General features: G+C 36.8%; 1 protein-coding gene across 1 annotated transcript; it reads left to right on the plus strand.

Annotated features, from left to right (window-relative positions):
- Positions 1–4,598: 4,598 nt before the first annotated feature.
- On the plus strand, positions 4,599–7,177 carry LOC113613967 (olfactory receptor 10R2-like). Its single transcript, XM_027095154.1, is given in 2 exon segments — positions 4,599–4,616; positions 6,191–7,177. Coding segments are annotated over 2 exon segments (1,005 nt in total).
- The last annotated feature ends 16,026 nt before the right edge of the window (positions 7,178–23,203 follow it).

Raw genomic sequence — 23,203 nt, forward strand, 5'->3', positions numbered from 1 at the left:
TACTAAATGAAGTAAGTCAGACACAGACAAATATCATATGATATCACTTATATGCAGAATCTAAAAAATATGATACAAATGAACTTATTTACAAAACAGAAACAGCCTCACAGACTTAAAGGATGAACTTATGGTTACCAGGGTTAAGGGTTGGGGGGGAGGGATAGATTTGGAATTTTGTATTGACATTTACATACTACTATATTTAAAATAGATAACCAACAAGGACTTACTGTATAGCACAGGGAACACTGCTCAATACACTGTAATGGCCTATATGGGAAAAGAAATTGAAAAAGAATAGATACATGTGTATGTATAACTGAATCATTTTGCTGTACACCTGAAATTAACACAACATTGTTAATCAACTCTACTCCAATATATAAAAAATAAGTTGAAGAATTAGGAAGTAGGAATTAGGAAGTAGAAGCTGACAGGCTCTAGAGACAAGAGTTTATAAACCAATATAGCATCAATTTTGCTATAATCTATTGGAACAAATAGTCATTCAGTCCACCCAGATTCAGGGGAAATATATAGCTTTCAGATGAATCGTCTCACTGAAAGATTTCCTGAAGATCTAGCCATGGTCCCAATCTGTGACATAACTGAAGGAGAGAGAAGCCACCAAGTCCTAGTCATCAAATTCTTACTTAATACCCTGGAATTTTCTTCTCCTCTTCATGCCTGCAGCATCTCTGATATAATTTACACAAGAGCAGATCACATGAGCCCCTGAGAGAGACATCTATGAGTGTGTAGTATTTCCCCATTTCTAGCCCGAAGTGTCTGGACTCACTGGCAGAGGGAATAAATATGCAATGTGAAAGTAGGAGGTAGACTCCTGAGAAGTCTCAGCTAATACCTAAAACAGGGCACTATGACATCTTACTCCAGAACCCAAATTTTTTTCTTTATTTATTGAACAAATATCAATCATGCTCATGTTATATTCTAGGAACAAATAAGTTTCTCATGTGTCTGAAAGACCTATCTTGCTTCTGCCCTTATAATTTTCTTCCTCTATTTTTTGTATCTTTCTTCCTCTCTTCTAACTTTCAGAAATGTGAATATGAAATGGATATTTTTCTCAAAACTAAGAATAAAAACTTAGTCATTAGGTAGGGATACTCAAAGGAGGTAATTAACAAATTACCTGTCTGTTTCAACAAATAGAACCAAGAAAACCTCCACCTCTCTAATAAGTCACCAGAGAATTTCTGGGAGGAAACCAACTAATTTCCACAGTATATTAGAAAGGGCCTTTTCTTTGACCAACTAATTTTCATAGTGTATTATCATTGTTCTACTTGCTAACTGGGGAAATTATGGACAAGCATTGGGCAAATGTGGTAATTAGATCCCTATGGAGATAAACATTTCAATTACTAACCAAGGCATTGAAGTCATTGCTAATGTATAAAGGAAGACCATTGTCGTACTCATTGAGGACATACCTAAACTATCCAAGGTACAGGTGAAATTTTTGTGTGGAGCAATGTAGATAGTTTTCTTTTCTTTTCTTTTTCTTTCTCTCTTTTTTTTTTTTTTTTTTGCGGTACGCGTGCCTCTCACTGTTGTGGCCTCTCCCGTTGCGGAGCACAGGCTCCGGACGCGCAGGCTCAGCAGCCTTGGCTCACAGGCCCAGCCGCTCCACGGCATGTGGGATCTTCCCAGACTGGGGCACGAACCCGTGTCCCCTGCATCAGCAGGCGAACTCTCAACCACTGTGCCACCAGGGAAGCCCTAGTTTTCTTATAATGGTCCAGAGTTTGTAGAAAATGGTAGAAGAGCCCTTGGACATTCTGACAGTGAAGATCAGTTTGGCAAATTTCACCTAGAAACCTTCATAGAAGATTCCAGGATGTGTCCGAGAATGAATACACCTGCATGTTACTGGGCACTAAACTCCAATTTGAAAAAAATGTACATTTTTATTTTTATTTAGGGACTCTTATTTCCTTGTTGAGAAGAGCAGTGACAATCCACTTACTTTTATGTCAAATTTTAAAATTGTTGGGTTTTCCCTGGAGCCAGTGATCTGTTATCTTCTAGTTGTTAGTAGTGGAAAATAGAAAATGTGATCAAATGATAGAAAGGGCAGTTCAATGGTGAAAAATGTAAGGATAAAGACCAAGATGAAGAGGAAGGCAGGGCCACAGGGTAAGTTTTGATTTTTTCATAAGGGGATACAGTATAAGAAAGAAAGAAAACAAAAATTTATACAGAACATGGAACATAATGAGAACATAAAAAGTATTTTTACTTAGGAGGCACATGATGGTGCAAAGGGAACCGAGCTGCTGTAAAGTGAACTGAAACCATTATTAATTCATTAATGGACTATTTATTTATTCATCAAGACTTTATATTTCATATATTCCATATATTTAAATATTGGGTTATGTTTTGAGAATTCGCAAGGCATATGTTGTGGTATTTATCCTTGAGGCTGTCTGGTCTATTGGAGAGACAATCAGGAGACAATAATTTGGATGTAACATGTTGAGTATTTTGATAAAGACACATGAAACAACCTTTAAATATATTAAGCTTTAAATATGCTAGGAACAACAAATTCTTCCTAGACAGATTAGAGAAAGTTCAATAACTGGTGACTTTAAAAAGTGTGAAGAATGAGTGGATCACAGATGAAAGTTAGAGGATATTTGAGGCTGACATTTCTCTCTCTCTATCTCTCTCTCCAAGAAGTCTTGAAATACAAAGCCATATATAGAAAACTCTATGTATTTTAGTGCAAGTCCTGTGTGATTAAAATTTAGGTTGCAAATGTAGATAAGGGGTAAAATTAGTTGTCTTTTTAACCAACTTAAGAAATTGGCTTTACCTTACAAGTGATGAAGAGTTATTGAGCAAAATAATGAAAAATCAATTTGCTCTTTCCCCTTGTTGAAGAGGCAACTTAATTACCCTATATGTCCTTTTCTTTTTCCATCTTTTTATTTTCTCCAAGCTTTCTTTGAATGTGTAATATCCTCCTTTCCAAATTCAGAAAATAGCAATACCACTTGTTTGTCCGCACACCCGAAGGACTGTGGCAGCAGCCTCCCTATGGCTCTTTTATAAAAGGTATAATGACTTGAAATGGTCTGTAGGGCCTTTATTTTCTTTCCTGCTTATGTCTGCATGTCCAAATCCAAAATATTCTCCCCAGCTTATTTCAACTGCCATCTCTCTGCCATGCAGCTGTCTCAGATCCCAGAATCTGTAAGTAACAAATCTTTCTCCGTATAGAATTCCCATATTCCTTTTATGACACTTCATGTTCTATTTTGTGTAAAGGTCTTATCTCCAGTAGACTATAAGCTACTTGTAACCAGGGTCCTTGCCATTTCATCTTTTATTTACCACAGTACTTAGCATAGTGCCTGGCATGTAACAGAAACTCCACAAATATTTGTCAATGAATAAATCAATAGCTATTTCCAAAAAACACTATCTGCTATTTACCAAATATTTTATGAAGCATTCCAGACTGGGTTAAGTACAGTCAACGTTTTCCATAGTTAATTTATTCTGCAACTTCAGTTCCCACATAAGTTCTGTGGATAAGTTTGAAAAAGTAGATGACGTATTACAGGGGTTTGCAGGGGAGGGTCAGGGAATAGCCATTGAGTAATCTGGCCTTTCCTTTCAGAAACTCCATCTTTCTTTGGGTAACTAGTCACTGTCCTTTCCAAGGATGACCCTATAAAAGAGAAAATATTCAAAGAAAGGAGACCAGGAAGTTGGAAATGTAGAGAAGATATCCCAGGAGGAATAATAGGGGAGTCTTTGTTCTGGTCAAAAGCACAGGGTATACTTCTTATTTATAAAGTTTAGAGATAAGGCAATTCAAAGATATCAAAAGTCCCATTTCAAAATTTTACTAAAACTTTGTCTAAGCAAAAGATCAAACAATAATAGAAATTGTATTATTTATAAAGTACTTTAAGACCAACAGTAAAGTGCTATTAAAATTTTAAAAGTGTGAGATAATGGAGAAAACCATTTGATAATCAGAAAAGAAAATGAAAATGCAGCACTTTTTTTCTTCCAGTTTTACTGAGATATAATTAACATGCAACACTATGTAAGTTTAAGGTATACAGCATACTGATCTGATTTACATACATCATGAAATGATTATCACAGTAAGTTTAGTGAACACCCATCATCTCATATAGGTACAAAATTAAAGAAATAATAAAATAATAAAAAAATTAAATAGAGGAAAGTATTAATAATTATATTTTTTCTTGTGATGAGAACTCTTAGGATTTACTCTCTTAATAACCTTCATATATAATGTACAGCAGTTAATTATATTTTTTTGGGATGACAACAATTTTTAATGGATCATTTGTCTTTGCATTTAGAAAATAATGTTATAGAGATTTTTCATCACAAAATGTCAAAGCAGAAGGTTAATATTATATGCTAGATTAATATCAAGGGAAAAAGTTTAGAAAATCCCTGAAATCAAATGCCATCTTGAAATAATTCAGAAGAGAAACTGGGGTCATTGGTCACTTTGGTCCTTCAACAAGTTTTCAAGTACTTGGTATATACTAGACACTATGTTATGTGCAGGGATGCAGTTTCTGTCTCTGGTGAGTTACAATTTGTGTAGTCAAAGGTAAACTTATAATACTAAGGCCAAAGCAAATAAGATTCTAATGATTGCTAAGGAAACCCAGATAAAGTGATAAAGCACAATTAAGAAGCTGTAGGAACAACAATGTGCACATGTTATTTTAACTGATAATTTAAAGATAGTCGCACAATTAAAAGATGAATAAAATGAAAACAAACATGAAGTATGGACTATTTCCAGATGTAGGGGATAGTATGAAAAAGGACATGATTGTTCAAATTTTCTCAATGCTAAAGTGCATGTGAAGAGATATACAGTGGAAGCTATGAGTGGAAAGTTACTTTTCAGACAAGAATGAAAGTCAGAATATAGCTGTTTTAACTTTATAGATAATTGAAGGCCATTTAGTTTTGTTAATAGGATAGAATTTGCCCTATAGAAAGACAACTTTACTGCTGTAGTGAACTGTGGCTTAGAGTAGGAAGAGACAGAATCCTAGGAGTCCATTCATAATGCTCTTGTAATAATCCAGGTAAGAGCTAATTTCTGGAAGAACAGAAGAAATGGATTCTAGAACTATTACAGAAAAAAAAATGGATTGTATGTGGAGGATGAGAATTATCATGTATTTAAACATGCCTCAGAAATTTACAGCTTGGATGACTAAGAAGTTTTGGAAACTTTTTATTGATATACAGAATCCAGGTAAAGGAAAAGATTTGGGTTGGAGCTTGGAGAGGATAAGAATGTTTTAAATAAAAATATGTAATCTAGTACCAACAATAAGAACTGTGTCAGAGGCCTCAGGGAAAGTATCTGAGCATCACTGATCAGGAATTCAGAGACAGATACCGGAGCGACAGTCTGTTGGGTCTCCAATTCAGGTATATCAAGGATAAGATACATAACCAAGTAGAAAAACAGTGAATGCTGAAGGAAAACTAATTAATTTTAGCCACAAATTTTCTGCAAAGGGAAATCAGGCCTGGTGTCCTAGAAGAGTTTGTAGGGTATTCATAACACTAGTTCTAAGACAGTAGCTGTAGTTCTAAGCCAAATTAATTTTAATGAATGACTGCATTAAAATTGTAGTCAATTTTAATGTGATATATAATTCTTTAAGGACAAGCAGCACAAAGACAAATCAATGGTTATTGACCTAGATGAAGAAAGTATTAAAAGCAGGTGGAACATAGATCTTCAGACATTGGTGGTATTGCTTGTGGAAATATATGTATCAGTAATGTGGATGAAACTATGACCACTTAAAATCATAATTAATGTAGAGAAAGGCTTTTTTGAGGATTAGATTACCAAAAAATTAAGCAGAGACTATATAATTCTGCAAGGAAGGGGCCTGAAGAACAGGCTTTCTTTGAGCAAATGTCTGTACATTTCATGTGAACACTTGTCCCCAAATTCAGTGCTAAAATCATTGGCAGAAAAATAGCACTGTGGGTGCGTATTAATTTAGGATACATTTTGCTTAGTTTACAATCCTTTTTTTTTCTCCCATGCCTGTTGTTTCTCTTTCATACGAAACCGGCTACTTTATGAAGGGTAAATTCCCTCGACTTCTCACTTTTAAAGGTCTCTGGAATTGAACATATTGACTTTATTCCGTGGGGTCAACTCTCCACGGCCAATTCCTCCTGTGTTACCGAATTCCTCCTGCTGGATTTTTCCAGCCTTGGGGAATTGCAGCTTGTCCTCTTTGTGGTCTTTCTCTGCTTCTATTTGATCATCTTGAGTGGAAACATTACAATCATCTCAATCATCTGCTTGGATCACAGTCTCCACACACCCATGTACTTCTTTCTATGTGTCCTTTCTACCTCTGAGACCTTCTAAACAATTGTCATCCTGCCCAAGATGCTAATCAATCTGCTCTCCATACTCAGGACACTCTCCTTCGTGAGTTGTGCTTCAGAGATGTTCGTTTTCCTTGTTTTTTCTGTCACCAATTCCTTGCATCTGGGAGTGATGGGCTATGATTGTTATGCTGCTGTCTGTCAGCTTTTGTACTACCCCATTCTCATGAGCTGGAGGGTTTGTGGGCACTTGGCAGTAACTTGTATTGTTAGTGGTTTCCTAATATCTCTATTGGGAACAACTTTGGTCTTTAGCCTCCCTTTCTGTGGCTCCAACAAGGTCAAACATTATTTTTGTGATATTTCACCAGTCATCTATCTCGCCTATGCTGAAGCCTACATTAATGAACCTGTCATCTTCACTGGTGGGGTCTTGGGGCTTGTGCCCTTGATCTTCATCTGCATCTCCTATGAATTTATTGTCTCTACTATCCTGAAGATCTCATCAGCTGAAGGCAAGCAAAAAGCATTCTCCCCCTGTGCCTCTCATCTCATTGTAGTCATTGTCCACTACGGCTGTGCTTCCTTTGTCTACCTGCGACTCTCAGACAAATATACATCAGGCAAAGATGGGCTGGTGACAGTGACCTATACCATCATCACCCCACTGTTGAACCCTATGGTATACAGCCTCAGGAACAAAGATGTACAGCTGGCCATTCAGAAAATGATTGGAAAGACTGGGTTTTCTGTTAAGACTTTATAATTAAAACATTTTTTCAACAGTACACACAAATTTGAGTCAAATATGTATCTAATTGTTTAAGTCATAAAAGTTTCTAGTCTATTCACCTGTATGACTGTGTGGCTTTGGATAAGTTGTTTGACACTGTGGGGATGTAATGTTCTCTTAAGTAAAGCACACATAGCAACATGTTTATCTCAAGGTTGTTGCAAAATTAAGGGAGATATCAGAGCATCTGTCACTAAAAGACAACTCTCCTACTTATCTTCTTCTTCAGAGATAGTTCTCAAAAGGATCCTAACAACCATTATCTATTACCCTATGTTTGGCTTGTTAGCCCCAAATCTCTGGTTGTCCTCTTTGTTTAAGATTTTGTCCAGCTGAAAATGAGGTGCTCAGGCCTGAATGTGGTGTGGATATAGGACTAAGACATGATGGGGGAAAAAACTTGCTGTACTAGCAATTAGAAGACTATTTAAGTCATGACTTTAAAAAAAAATATGGTTGTTCTTTAAATCTAAGTTTTAAATATAGAATATAGAGATAGTATAGTTTTTCCTTTTTTACCTCACATGGTTTTTGTTTGTATCTAATGGATAAGATGAAAGTAAGCATGAGTAAAATGCAAAGCTGGACAGAACTCGAGACTCATTATATCAGTTAAGACTTTGTACATCTCTGCAAGGATCTTCTATTTCTTTCATATTCTCCAAAAATGATATTTCTGGGTGTCTTTTCTGACCACTCATTTGACCCACTCCTTACATAACATAGAAGATATGCTACAGAACTTCATGAAAAAAATAATAACTATCCAGTCCCAATGCAGGCTGAAGATGTCTACATGGCTTTCCACACTGAATTTATTAAGAAGAGCAGCTCCCAGTTTCAAATTTCTCATCTTACTACCTAGGATAAGAGAGAGAAGGACTCTGTCTTCATGAAAATTAATTTGCTTAGAATTACAGCTATGGTCTTAGAAGTAGTGTTTAATTCCTCTACAAACTCTTCTAGGACACCAGGCCTGATTTCCCTTTGCCGAAAACGCATGGCTGGAATTATTTAGCTTTCCTTCAACGTTCCTTCAGTGGTCATCTTGTCCTACCATTCATCCATACAGAAATTTCTTCATCAGTATTTCCAAGCCTGCACTGGCTACCAGTAACTTCACAAAATGTACATTCTTGCTGTTATCATTTCTCACTACTATTTCCCCTCATTTAAGCTGATATTTCCCTCTTTGTGATCTTAGTACTTTCTGTCTCTTGTGCAATACAGTAGGTATAATTTTGGTTCACAGATGTTTAAGACAGTTACAATGATAATCTGATCCTTTCCCATTACTCAAGTGACCGGATTTCAGACATCTCACCTTCTTGTGTGCAGTCCTTTATACATGCTGCTGATTACCAATATTCTTTTTGTTTTATTAAATTAATTAATTAATTTACTTTTGGTGGTGCCACAGGAATGCGGGAATCTGTTCCTTCATCAGGGATCAAACCTACCCCCCCTGCAGTGGAAGCACGGAGTTTTAACAAGTGGACTGCCAGGGGAATCCCTTCAATGTTCTTTTTAATGCTTAATGAATAAAACTGACATTCATATTTCATGTGTGACCTCCATTTTCAAGGTAAGATGTAACTGTATTCTCCCTTGAAATTTTACTTAGATTTTCAAATCAAAGTGTATAAAATAATCAATAAAGCTCTCATATTTTAAAATTACTACTTATATTTCTATTTTTGGCTCCTGTTTTCAATTTTGGATTAGGTCTTTTTATATTATTTTTATTTACTAGTTAAATAATTAAGACATTTTAAACATCTTTATTGGAGTATAATTGTTTTACAATGTTGTGTTAGTTTCTGCTGTATAATAAAGTGAATTAGCTATATGTATACATATATCTCCATATTCCCTCCCTCTCACGTCTCCCTCTCCACTCCCTATCCCACCCCTTCAGGTGGTCACAAAGCACGCAGCTGATCTCCCTGTGCTATGTGGCTGCTTCCCACTAGCTATCTCTTTTACATTTGGTAGTGTATATATGTCAATGCCACTCACTCACTTCGTCGAAGCTTACCCATACCCTTCTCCAGGTCCTCAAGTCCATTCTCTATGTCTGCGTCTTTATTCCTGTCCTGCCCCTAGGTTCTTAAGAACCTTTTTTTATTTTTTTTAATTCATATATATGTGTTAGCATATGGTATTTGTTTTTCTCTTTCTGACTTACTTTACTCTGTTTGACAAACTCTATGTCCATCCACATCAATACAAATAACTCAATTTCGTTTCTTTTTATGGCTGAGTAATATTCCATTATATATATGAGCCACATCTTTATCCATTCATCTGTCAATGGACACATAGGTTGCTTCCATGTCCTGGCTACTGTAAATAGTGTTGCAATGAACGTTGCAGTACATGACTCTTTTTGAATTATGGGTTTCTCAGGGTATATGACCAGTAGTGGGATTCCTGAGTCATATGATAATACTAATTTAGTTTTTTTTTTTTTTTTTTTTTTTTTTCAGTACGCGGGCCTCTCACTGCTGTGGCCTCTCCCGTTGCGGAGCACAGGCTCCGGACGCGCAGGCTCAGCGGCCATGGCCCACGGGCCCAGCCGCTCCGGGGCATGTGGAATCTTCCCGGACCGGGGCACGAACCCGTGTCCCCTGCATCAGCAGGTGGACTCTCAACCACTGCGCCACCAGGGAAGCCCCTAATTTAGTTTTTTAAGGAACCTCCATACTGTTCTCTATAGTGGCTGTATCAATTTACATTCCCACCAACAGTGCAAGAGGGTTCCCTTTTCACCACACCCTCTCCAGCTTTCATTGTTTGTAGATTTTTTGATGATGGCCATTCTGAATGGTGTGAGATGATACCTCATTGTAGTTTTGACATACATTTCTCAAATGATTAGTGATGTTGAGCATGCTTTCACGTGTTTGTTGGCAATTTGTATATCTTCTTTGGAGGAAGGTCTATTTAGGTCTTCTGCCCATTTTTGGATTGGGTTGTTTGTTTCTGGTTATTGAGCTGCATGTGCTGCTTGTATATTTTGGAGATTAATCCTTTGTCAGTTGCTTCGTTTGCACATATTTTCTCCCATTCTGAGGGTTGTATTTTCATCTTGTTTATGGTACACTTTGCTGTGCAAAAGTTTTTAAGTTTCATTAGGTCTCCTTTGTTTATTTTTGTTTTTATTTCCATTTCTCTGGGTGATGGTTCAAAAAGGATCTTGCTGTGATTATGTCAGCGAGTGTTCTTCCTATGTTTTCCTCTAAGAGTTTTATAGTGTCCTGCCTTACATTTAGGTATTTAAAGAATTTTGAGATTATTTTTGTGTATGGTATTAGGAAGTGTTCTAATTTCATTTGTTTACTGTAGCTGTCCAGCTTTCCCAGCTACAGTTATTGAAAAGGCTGTCTTTTCTCCATTGTATATTTTTGCCTCCTTTATCAAAGATAAGGTGACTCTATGTCTGTGGATTTATCTCTGGGCTTTCTATCTTGTTCCATTGATCTATATTTCTGATTTTGTGCCAGTACCATACTGTTTTGATTACTGTAGCTTTGTAGCATAGTCTGAAGTCCAGGAACCTGATTTATCCAGCTCTGCTTTTCTTTCTCAAGATTGCTTTTGCTATTTGGGGTCTTTTCTGTTTCCTTACAAATTGTGAAATTTTTTATTCCAGTTCTGTGAAAAATGCCATTGGTAGTTTGACAGGGATTGCACTGAATGTGTAGATTGCTTTGGGTAGTAGAATCATTTTCACAATGTTGATTCTTCCAATCCAAGAACATGGTATATCTCTCCATCTGTTTGTATCATCTTTGCTTTCTTTCATCAGGGTCTTATAGTTTTCTGCAAACAGGTCTTTTGTCTCCTTAGGTAGGTTTATTCCTAGGTATTTTATTCTTTTTGTTGCAATGGTAAATGGGAGTGATTCCTTAATTTCCCTATCAGATTTTCATCATTAGTGTATAGGAATGCAAGAGATCTCTGTGCATTAATTTTGTATTCTGCTACTTTACCAAATTCATTGATTAGTCTAGTAGTTTTCTGGAAGCATCTTTAGGATTCTGTATGTATAGTATCATGTCATCTACAAACAGAGACAGCTTTATTTCTTCTTTTCCCATCTGGATTCCTTTTATTTCTTTTTCTTCTCTGACTGCTGTGGCTAAAATTTCCAAAACTATGTTGAATAAAGTAGTGAGAGTGGGCATCCTTGTCTTGTTCCTCATTTTTGAGGAAATGGTTTCAATTTTTCACCATTGAGAACGATGTTGGCTGTGGGGTTTGTCATATATGGCCTTTACTCTGTTGAGATAAGTTCCCTCTATGCCTACCTTCTGGAGGTTTTTTATGATAAATTGGTGTTGAATTTGATAGGAAGCTTTTTCTGAATCTATTGAGATGATCATATGGTTTTTATCGTTCAGTTGGTTAATATGGTGTATCACATTGATTGATTTGTGAATATTGAAGAATCCTTGCATTCCTGGGATAAACCCCACTTGATCATGGTGTATGATCCTTTGAATATGCTGTTGGATTCTGTTTGTTAGTACTTTGTTGAGAATATTTGTATCTATGTTCATCAGTGATATTGGTTTGTAGTTTTGTTTTTTTGTGACATCTTTGTCTTGTTGTGGTATCAGGGTAAGGGTGGCCTTGTAGAATGAGTTTGGGAGTGTTCCTCCCTCTGCTATATTTTGGAAGAGTTTGAGAAGGACAGGTGTTAGCTCTTCTCTAAATGTTTGATAGAATTCGACTGTGAATCCATCTGGTCCTGGGCTTTTGCTTGTTGGAAGATTTTTAATCACAGTCTCAATTTCAGTGCTTGTGATTTGTCTGTTTATATTCTCTATTTCTTCCTGGTTCAGTCTCAGAAGGTTGTGCTTTTCTAAGAATTTGTCCATTTCTTCCAGGTTGTCCATTTTATTGGCAGATAGTTGCTTGCAGTAATCCCTCATGATTCTTTGTATTTTTGCAGTGTCAGTTTTTACTTCTCCTTTTCATTTCCAATTCTGTTGACTTGAGTCTTCTCCATTTTTTTCTTTGTGAGTCTGGCTCACGGTTTATCAATTTTGTTTATCTTCTCAAAGAACCAGCTTTTAGGTTTATTGATCTTTGCTATTGTTTCTTTCACTTCTTTTTCATTTATTTCTGATCTGATCTTTATGATTTCTTTCCTTCTGCTATCTTTGGGTTTCTTTTGTTCTTCTTTCTCTAACTGCTATGTGTGTAATGTTAGGTTGTTTTTTGAGATTTCTCTTGTTTCTTTAGGTAGGATTGTATTGTTATAAGCTTCCCTCTTAGAACTGCCTTTGCTGCATCCTACAGATTTGGGGTCATTGTGTTTTCATTGTCATTTGTTTCTAGATATTTTTTGATTTCCTCAGTGTTCTCTTGGTTATTTAGTAGCGTTTTGTTTAGCTTCCAGGATTTTGCTTTTTTTACAGTTTTTTCTTGTAATTTATATCTAGTCTCATAGTATTGTCATCACAAAAGATACTTGATATGATTTCAATTTTCTTAAATTTACCAATGCTTGATGTGTGACCCAAGCTATGATCTATCCTGGAGAATGTTCCATGAGCACTTGAGAAGACAATGTATTCTGTTGTTTTTGAATGGAATGTTCTATAAATATCAATTAAGTCCATCTTTTTTAATTAATGGTCATTTAAAGCTTGTGTTTCCTTATTTATTTTCATTTTGGATGATCTGTCCATTGGTGAAAGTGAGGTGTTAAACTCCCCTACTGCTTGTGTTGCTGTCGATTTCCCCTTTTATGGCTGTTAGCATTTGCCTTATGTATTGAGGTATTCCTATGTTGGGTGCAAAAATATTTACAATTGTTAGATCTTCTTCTTGGATTGATCCCTTCATCCTTATGTAGTGTACTTCTTTGTCTCTTGTAGTAATCTTTAAAGTCTATTTTGCCTGATATGAGTATTGCTACTCCAGCTTTTTTTTTTTTTTTTGCAGTACTCGGGTCTCTCACTGTTGTGGCCTCTCCTGTTGCAGAGCACAGGCTCTGGATGCGTAGGATCAGCGGCCATGGCTCATGGGTCCAGCCTCTCCGTGGCATGTGGGATCTTCCTGGACCGGGGCACAAACCTGTATACCCTGCATCGGCAGGTGGACTCTCAATCACTGCGCCACCAGGGAAGCCCCTCCAGCTTTCTTTTGCTTTCAATTTGCATGGAATATCTTTTTCCATCCCCTCACTTTCAGTCTGTATGTGTCCCTAGGTCTGAAGCTGGTCTCTTGTAGACAGCATATATATGAGTCTTGTTTTTGTAACCATTCAGTCAGTCTATGTCTTTTGGTTGGAACATTTATTCCATTTATATTTAAGGTAATTATCAATATGTATGTTCTTATTACCATTTTCTTAATTGTTTTGGGTTTGTAATTGCAGGTCTTTTTCTTGTCTTGTGTTTCCTGCTTAGAGAAGTTCCTTTAGCATTTGTTGTAAAGCTCTTTTGGTGGTGCTGAATTCTCTTAGTGTCTGTAAAGGTTTTAATTTCTACATCAAATTGGAATGAGATCCTTGCTGGGTAGAGCAATATTTGTCATAGGTTTTTCCCTTTCATCACGTATATATGTCCTACCACTCCCTTCTCGTTAGCAGAGTTTCTACTGAAAGATCAGTTGTTAATCTTATGGGGATTCCCTTGTATGTTATTTGTTGCTTTCCTTTGCTGCTTTTAATATTTTTCTTTGTATTTAATTTTCGATAGTTTGATTAATATGTGTCTTGGTGTGTTTCTCTTTGGATTTATCCTGTATGGGACTCTCTGCACTCCCTGGACTTGATTGACTATTTCCTTTCCCATGTTAGGGAAGTTTTCAACTATAATCTCTTCAAATATTTTCTCAGGCCCTTTCTTTTTCTCTTCTTCTGGGAACCCTACAATTCGAATATTGGTGTATTTAATGTTGTCTCAGAAGTCTCCGAGACTGTCCTCAATTCTTTCAATTATTTTTTCTTTATTCTGCTCTGTGGTAGTTATTTCCAGTATTTTATCTTCCAGGTCACTTATCCGTTCTTCTACCTCAGTTATTCTGCTATTGATTCCTTCTGGAGAAGTTTTACTTTCATTTATTGTGTTGTTCGTCATTGTTTGCTGTGTCTCAATTCTTCTAGGTCCTTGTTAAATGTTTGTTTTATTTTCTCCATTCTATTTCCAAGATTTTGGATCATCTTTACTATCATTTCTCTGAATTCTTTTTCAGGTCGACTGCCTGTTTCCTCATCATTTGTTTGGTCTGATGGGTTTTTACCTTGCTCCTTCATCATCTGCATATTTCTGTGTTTTCATTTTGCTTAACTTACTCTTTTTGGGGTCTCCTTTTCTCAGGCTGCAATTTCATAGTTCCTATTGTTTTTGGTGTCTGCCCACAGTGGGTAAGGTTGGTTCAGTGGGTTGTGTAGTCTTCCTGGTGAAGGGGACTAGTGCCTGTGTTCTGGTGGGTGGGACCAGATCATGTCTTTCTGGTGAGGCAAGGCTGTGTCTGGTGATGTGTTTTGGGATGTCTGTTAACTTAGTATGATTTTAGGTGTACTCTCTGCTAACGAGTGAGGTTGTGTTCCTGTCTTGATAGTTGTTTGCTATGGGGAGTCTAGCATTGGATCTTGCTGGACGTCGGGTGGAACTGGGTGTTAGCATTGAGACAGAGATCTCAGGGAGAGTACTCGCCGATTGATATTAGGTGGGGCCAGGAGGTCTCTGTTGGTCCAATGTCCTGAACTTTGCTCTCTCACCTCAGAAGCTTTGGCCTGACATCAGCCCAGAGCACCAAGACCCTGTCAGCTACACAGCTCAGAAGAAAATTAGAATAAAAATAAATTATTAAAATAAAAAAGTAATAAAAAAGAGAAAAAAAGAAGAGAGCAACCAAGCCAATAAACAAATCCACCAATGATAACAAGTGCTAAAGACTTCTGAGCTGTATAGCTGACAGGGTCTTGGTGCTCTGGATTGATGTCAGGCCAAAGCTTCTAAAGACTATAATAAGATAAATGTAAAAATCAGTAACAAGTCAGTCACAGACAGCAAACCCCAAGTCTACAGTTGCTTCCAAAGTCCACTACCTCAATTTTGGGTTGATTTGTTGTCTATTCAGGTATTTCAGAGTTGCAGGGTACCTCAGGTTACTTGTGGGGATTTAATCCACTGCTCCTGAGGCTGCACAGAGAAATTTCCCTTTCTCTTCTTTGTTCACACAGCTCCTGGTGTTCAGCTTTTGTTTTGTCCCACCTCTGCTTGTAGGTTGCCCTCAGGCTACTTTCCCCGCTGAGACAGGGCATGGTTAAAGCAGCAGCTGATTAGGGGGCTCTGGCTCTCTCAGGCCACGGGGAGGGAGGGGTAAGGCAGTGATAATTGGAATGCGGGGTGAGCCTGTGGTGGCAGAGGCCAGCGAGATGTTGCAACAGCCTGAGGTGTGCGGTGTGTTCTCCCAGGGAAGTTGTCCCTGGATCACTGGAGCCTGGCAGTGGTGCGCTGCACAGGCTCCCAGGGTGAGGGTGAGGGGCGCATGTAGATAGTGACTTGTGCTTGCATACAGGATTTGGGTGGCTGCATCCTTAGAGTTAATGTTTCATGCCTGTCTCTGGTGTCCGAGCTGATAGCCGTGGCTCGTGCCTGCCTCTGGAGCTCGTTTAGGTGGTGCTCTGCCTTCTGTTGGCAGACAGGGAAGGAATCCCCTATCCTCACGTACCCCAAAACAATGGTCTCTTGCCCCTTAGACAGGTCCAAATTTTTTCCCAGACTCCCTCCAGGCTAGCTGTGGTGCACTAGCTCCCTGCAGATTGTGTTCACACAGCCAATCCCAGTCCTCTCCCTGGGATCTGACCTCCGAAGCCTGAGCTTCAGCTCCCAGCCCCCACCCACATTGGTGGGTGAGCAGACAAGCCTCTCAGGCTGGTGAGTGCTGGTCGGCAGTGATCCTCTGTGTGGGAATCTCTCTGATTTGCCCTCTGCACCCCTGTTGCTACGTTCTCCTCCATGGCTCCGAAGCTACCCCACTGCCCATCCCCTGTTTCCACCAGTGATGGGTCTTGCTAGTGTGTGGAAACTTTTCTTCCTTCACAGCTCCCTCTCCAAGGTGCAGGTCCTGTCCCTATTCTTTTGTCTCTGTTTTTTCTTTTTTATTTTCCCTACCCAGGAACATGGGGAGTTTCTTGCCTTTTGGGAAATCTGAGGTTTTCTTCAGCCTTCAGTAGGTGTTCTGTAGGAGTTGTTCCACATTTAGATTTCTTTTCTTGTACTTGTGGGGAGGAAGGTGATCTCCCCATCTTACTCCTCTGCTGTCTTGAAGGTCTCTCCCCAATTAAGGCGTTTAAGTTACTACATTTCTCTATAAGTACAGCATTGGTCATATCCATTATCTTGTTCTGTTGTTTTTTTCCTTCCTAACAGTTTTGTAATTGTTATTTATTGACCAAATATTTTTTGTTATTTATTGCCAAATATTTATTTTTTAAATTTTTTTGCAGTATGCGGGCCTCTCACTGTTGTGGCCTCTCCCGTTGCAGAGCACAGGCTCCAGACGCGCAGGCTCAGCAGCCATGGCTCACGGGCCCAGCCGCTCCGCAGCATGTGGGATCTTCCTGGACCGGGGCACGAACCCGCGTCCCTTGCATCAGCAGGTGGACTCTCAACCACTGCACCACCAGAGAAGTCCCAAATATTTATTATTTACTACAGATATTTCCTTGCTGATACCTAAATAATTTCTGTTATTTATAGTTTTTTTTTTGGTGTGTGTTAATGAGAGAATGATTTATATAAGTTCTACTTTTAGAATTTATTGGATTTCAATTTTTTGTTTCTTTCAAATTATTCCTTGCAAAGTATTTTCATTAAATTAATTTTCAGAGTGCATATTATTTTTTATTTTCTGTATATGGGACCCATCATGGTTTAATGGTACTGAATCCATATACTTCACTGCATATGCAAATTTTCTTTTTATTATATTTCTAGCAATATTGACTTACTAATTTTGTTATAGAATCTGTTTTTAAATTCTAAATAAATCTTTTGGAATTTAACATATATATTCTACCCCTAAATGCATCAAAATTACAGCAGGAGTATTAAAAACATAAAATCACTCACTAAGAAGTCAGACAAGAAAGGACAACACACAGGAGATATTAAAAATTTATAGAAGCAAAAAATTTAGTTCCAAGTGGAAGAGTGAGTGCTGAAAATAGAACAGCACAAGGTGGGAAATAAATGAAAAGCAACGAATTCAGAGCACAGAACATCCTCCTCTCAAGTGAGTTTCTCAGATGACACAAAATGAGTAAGATTGGTTTAATGTCTTCCTAAGGAACACAGCTTCTCAGACAGTGCTTCTTAAATCATCTGCCATGAAGGACCAGTTAGTTTTCTTTTTCCATTTGATCACAAGCCAATACTTCAGCAAAGTGCAATAAAAATGAATTGTTAGAAAAAAGAAATGAAAAACATAACTGTTCTATTCTTTGTTCCAAAAGATGTGTCCACTGATTAGATGTTTCAATAATACCAAATTATATAAAAGTTGCTTAATACTTACAATTTTTTTGTTTGTTTTTTTCCTTTTATTGAGGTATCTTGGATACAGTACTGTATAAATTTAATGTGTACAGCAAAATGATTTGGCTAACATATATCATGAAATGATTATCATATTAAGTTTAATGAGCATCCATCACCTCATATACATACAAAATTAAAGACAGAAAAAGCTTTTTCCTTGTGGTGAGAAATCTTAAGATTTACTTTCTTAACTTTCTGATATATCATACAGCAGTGTTAATTATATTTATCATGTTGTACATTAAGTCTCTGTTACTTATTATCTTATGACTTGACATTTGTAGCTTTTGACCACATTCAACCAATTCCCCCTCCTCCCACCCACCAACTCTGGTAACCACAAATATGATCTCTTTTTGTATGTGTTTGTTTGTTTTTTTAATTTTTAAAAATTATTTTATATTATTTTTTTTGCGGTACGCGGGCCTCTCACTGTTGTGGCCTCTTCCGTTGCAGAGCACAGGCTCCGGACGCACAGGCCCAGCGGCCATGGCTCATGGGCCTAGCCGCTCCGTGGCATGTGGGATCCTCCCAGACCGGGGCATGAACCCGTGTCCCCTGCATCGGCAGGCGGATGCTCAACCACTGCGCCACCAGGGAAGCCCCTGTTTATTTGTTTTTGAAGTATAAATGACCTACCACACTATGTTAGTTACTGTTACACAACATAGTGATTCAATATTTCTAATAATTTCAAAATGATCATCACGATCATGTTGTGTGACACCAATGATATTACACCATACAAAGATACTACATAAAAATTGACTATATTCCCTACACTGTACATTTTCATACAAATTCTCAGAGGAAATGTAAAAAAAATGCATAGAATAGAAAATATTATAATTAATATACTCATATAAAATATATTGCATCCATGAAAGTACAGTATATTATGTTCACATTTTATGGAAGTAAAATACACTGATAGGAAAGCCGACAAATCGTGATTGACATATTGATAAATTATCACAAAGTGAACATGAATGGGTCAAAAAATAGACTATTACAAACAAATACCTCATTACTCATTCACTCTTCTTCAACAGAAACAACACTCGTGCCTTCTAATATCATGCATTAGTATTTGCCTAGTTTAAAAGTTTATAACAATAGAATTCTAGAGAATGTATCCTCTAGAACTATTTTTATAGTTTTCTCCAGCTTTTTTTCCCCCCCTCTTCCTATCTGCTTTTTTTGTCATGGCCTTGTTCATCATGTTTATTCAGTCTTATTTTTCTACAGGTTTACACTTCATTTATAAAATGGTTTCCCTTTTTCTTTTTGAAACTTCTTCCATTTGGTACATTATAGTGATTCACAATTTTTATAGGTTATATTCCTTTTATTATTATCAATATTAAAAAATATTGGTTATATTCCCCGTATTAGACAATATATTCTTGTAGCTTAATTTATGCATAATAGTTTGTACCTCTGAATCCCCTACCCCTATATTGACCCTTTCCCTTTCTTCTCCCCACTGGTAACCACTAGTTTGTTCTCTATATCTGTGAGTCTACTTCTTTTTTGTTTTATTCACTAGTTTTTTGTATATTTTAGATTCCACATATGAATGATATCATGCAGTATTTGTCTTTATCTGCCTGACATTTCCGTTAGCAGAATGCCCTCCATGTCCATCCATGTTGTTTTAAATGGCAAAATTATATATATATAATGTATATATTATATGTATATATATATATTTTATACATATATATATACACCACATCTTTTTTTCCCCCATTCATTCGTTGATGGACATTAGGTTGCTTCTATAACTTGTCAATTCTGAATAATGCTGCTATGAATATTGGGGTGCATGTATCTTTTTGAATTACTGTTTTTGTTTTTTCCAGACATACACCCAGGAGTGGAATTCCTGGGTCATATGGCAGTTCTATTTTTAGTTTTTTGAGACACCTCCATACTGTTTTCTATAGTGGCTGCACAACTTACATTCCCTGAAATGGTTTTACTTTCATTTCTAGCTGCTTCCTGATGTTCCTCTGTTTCCCAAACTTCTCTTTCTCTGACCACTCATAACTGAATTATTTTGAATTATGATCTTTGTTGTTATTTCACATATTCTATCACTTCTAAATTTCTTTTAGCTTATTTTGAAATATTTGGTTAGTTTTCACTAATTTTATGAGTATATCTTCCTGGCTTGCAGGTTGTGTTCCCCAGGAAGCACACACTGAGAGCCCTTGGCATGTAGGATGTTTATTAATAAACGCCTGGGATTAACACCTGTGGAATGAGGGGGATGTATTGGGCAGGGAGAGAAGCTAAGCTGAAGGCACTCCTAGTGTCAGCCTCAGCTGGACCGACAGCAAGCTCTGTAGAGGTATCCTGAGTTGGGCCAAGATGGCCAAGAATTTAAAAACCTGCATCAGTCAGTGTTTGGGTGTGGGCTGCTACAGGTAAGGGCAGTAATTTGGGTGAGGTGTCTATGTTGCTTCCAAAAAGCCTGGAGAGGTAGACAGCTGAAGCCGGCCTACCCACAGCACTGCCATCAGTTGGGGCAACAAGTCCTTTGTTTGCAGGAGAACCTGCACAGTGCATCTTAGTTTTCACTACAGAGGCAGTTATTTACTATAGGGATATTCTGCTGTTTTTTTTTTTTTTTCTATAATAACTTTGAGTGGGATCTGAGCATGCTCTTTTTCTGGGTTCATGTTTCTGTGAGACTGATTTTCTTATACTCTTAGAAGGGGAGACTGGTCTAGCACAGTATTCCTCGTTTTGTAACTGTAGGGCTCTCTCTCTCTCTCTCGTGTTGTCATTAGAATGTATGCAACTCTTAATTGGAGCATGTGCACTTTCCTTGTTTTGGCTGATGTTCTCAGATTGGCCAATTGATGTTTAAGCTATTGCCTTTGGACATTGTTTTTTGTCCTTGCTGTTCTCCTGCTATTAGGACTGCCGGAAAAATTGCTCTTTTCCTCTGCTTTCTCTTTCATGATTCTTAATACCATATTTTGAGTTCCTTGAGTATATTTTGTTGATTTGTTTTTGAGATGTTGCCTTGGGGGTCTTAATTTACCTTTTGCATTTACATTTTTCCTTATCTTACTTTTAAATTAAGGGATAATTTATGCAAATAAAATTCAGATATTTTAAGCGTAAGTTATTTGTGAGATTTTACAAATACATTCACCCATTTAACCACCACGTCAATCAACAAATACAAGATTTTTGTCACCCACAAATTATTTTATGCCATTTCCTAGTTGACCTACCTCAGCTAGTTCCCTACCTCAGGAAAACACAATATTGATTTCTTTTATCCAGCTTTATTGAGATATATTGGCAAATAGCATTGTGGAAGTTTAAAGTATACAAAATGATGCAAAATGATTACCAGAATAAGGTTAGATAACCTTACCATTATATCACATAATTATCTCTCTTTTTGTTGGTGAGAACATTTAAGATCTGCTCTCTTAGCAGCTTTGAATTATATAATACAGTATTGTTAACATAGTCACCATACTGTATATTAGATACCCAGAACCTATTCATCTTATAAATGGAAGCTTGTACCCTTTGATCAATATCTCCCCATTTCTCTCAACCCCAACCCCTGGCAACCATCTTTCTAGTCTGTATGTCTATGAGTTCAACTATTTTGGATTCCACATATAAGTGAGATCCTATAGTATTTGCCTGTCTGACTGACATATTTCACTTAACATAATGCCTTCAAGATCTATTCATATTGTTACAAAAGGCAGGATATCCTTCTTTTTTTAATAGATGAATAAAAAATAATTTTTACAATTTATTTTATAGGGAACTAATATATATATATACATATATTTACTTATAATTTTTTCTATCTTTAGCTCTTTTTTAATCTGTGGTATTTCTTGTGTCTTGTCTAAGAAACACTTTCCTAAACCAAGGTTAAAGAAACTTTCCCTCATATTTACTTCTAGAAGTTTAATAGCTTTAGCTTTTATGTATGCTGTGAGTTTAATTTGTTTATGTTTCATCTCTTAACCAAATACATTGAAGCATAATTAAATACAATAAGACACCCATTTAAAGTATACAGGTTGATGTGTTTTTAAGAGTCTGTACACCTGTGTAACCACCACCATGATCAGGATACAACACATATCCATCACCCTGAAATTTCCCTCATGCTCCCTCCCTATCAGTCCCCTATATCACCACCAGTCCCAGGAAACCAATGATTACTTTTTGTCACTAAAATTCTTTCACAGTACTAGAATTTCTTATGAATAGAATCACATAGTATCTACTTTTTGCTTTTTGGTTTCATTCACTGGATGTATTTTTGAAATTTATCCGTGTTGGGTATGATGTAGTAGTTCATTCTTTTTGTTTCATTTTATAAATGCACTACACTTTGTCCAGGTACATGATGATTGACATTTAGTTTTTTCTCAATTTACAGGTCTTAGGAATAGAGCTACACAAATATTTGTGTACATGCATTTACATAACTGTATGGAGATATTTTTCATTCTATTAAGCAAATATCTAAGTGTGGAATTATTGATTTATATAGTAAGCATATGTTAACTTTACAAGAGATTGCCAAACAATTAGGCAAAATAGTTTTCCTATCTTACACTCTCAGCAGCAATGTATGACGGTTACCAATTACTTGACATACTCAATAAAAACTTGCCAATCTTAATTCCATCCCTCAAGTAGATGCACGGTGGTGCTTAATTGTGGTTGGAATTTGAATTTCCTTGATGACTAAAGATGCTGAATATTTTTTTGTGTGTCAATTGGCCATCTCTGTATTTTCTTTAGTTAAGTGCCTCTCAAATCTTTTATACATTTCCTAATTGGAATGTCTTTCCAGTTTTTAGATTGGATCATTTTTCTCTTTATTGATTTGTAAGGTCTTGTATTTTCTAGGTATAACTTTTTTGTTACATATATATTATGCAAATATCTTTACCATGCTGTGATTTGCTTTTACATTTTTATCAGTGTCTTTTGAAGAGTGAAAATGTTTTTTTTTTTTTTTAGTTTTGGTAAAGTACATTTTATTGACATTGACTTTTATAGTTCATGTGTTTTATCTCATATTTAAGAAATATTTGCAAAACCTAAGCTCACTAAAATTTATCCAACGCTATTTTCAAGAAGTTAGCTCTTGCAGGCAGGATATAATATACTTCCAGTTGATTTTTTTATAGGGTGTGAGAAAAGTGCAAGTTTTTTTTCCCCTATCCAAATGCACCATTGTTGGAAAGATTATCCTTTTGAAACTGCAGAACACATTTCGGGACTTAGTATATCATAGGTTCTGGTTCTTCTGTCTCCACACAGAAAGAATTCATTAAGAGGCAGAGTGACAGAGAAAAGAGGAAAGAGTTTATTAGTATAGGACACTTGTGAGAGATACAAGCAGGTGGGCAAGGGAGTGCTGCCC

Source organism: Aethalodelphis obliquidens, unplaced genomic scaffold, assembly GCF_003676395.1.
Source record: "Aethalodelphis obliquidens isolate GAN/ISIS:26980383/991018 unplaced genomic scaffold, ASM367639v1 scaffold90, whole genome shotgun sequence".
Lineage (NCBI taxonomy): Eukaryota > Metazoa > Chordata > Mammalia > Artiodactyla > Delphinidae > Aethalodelphis > Aethalodelphis obliquidens.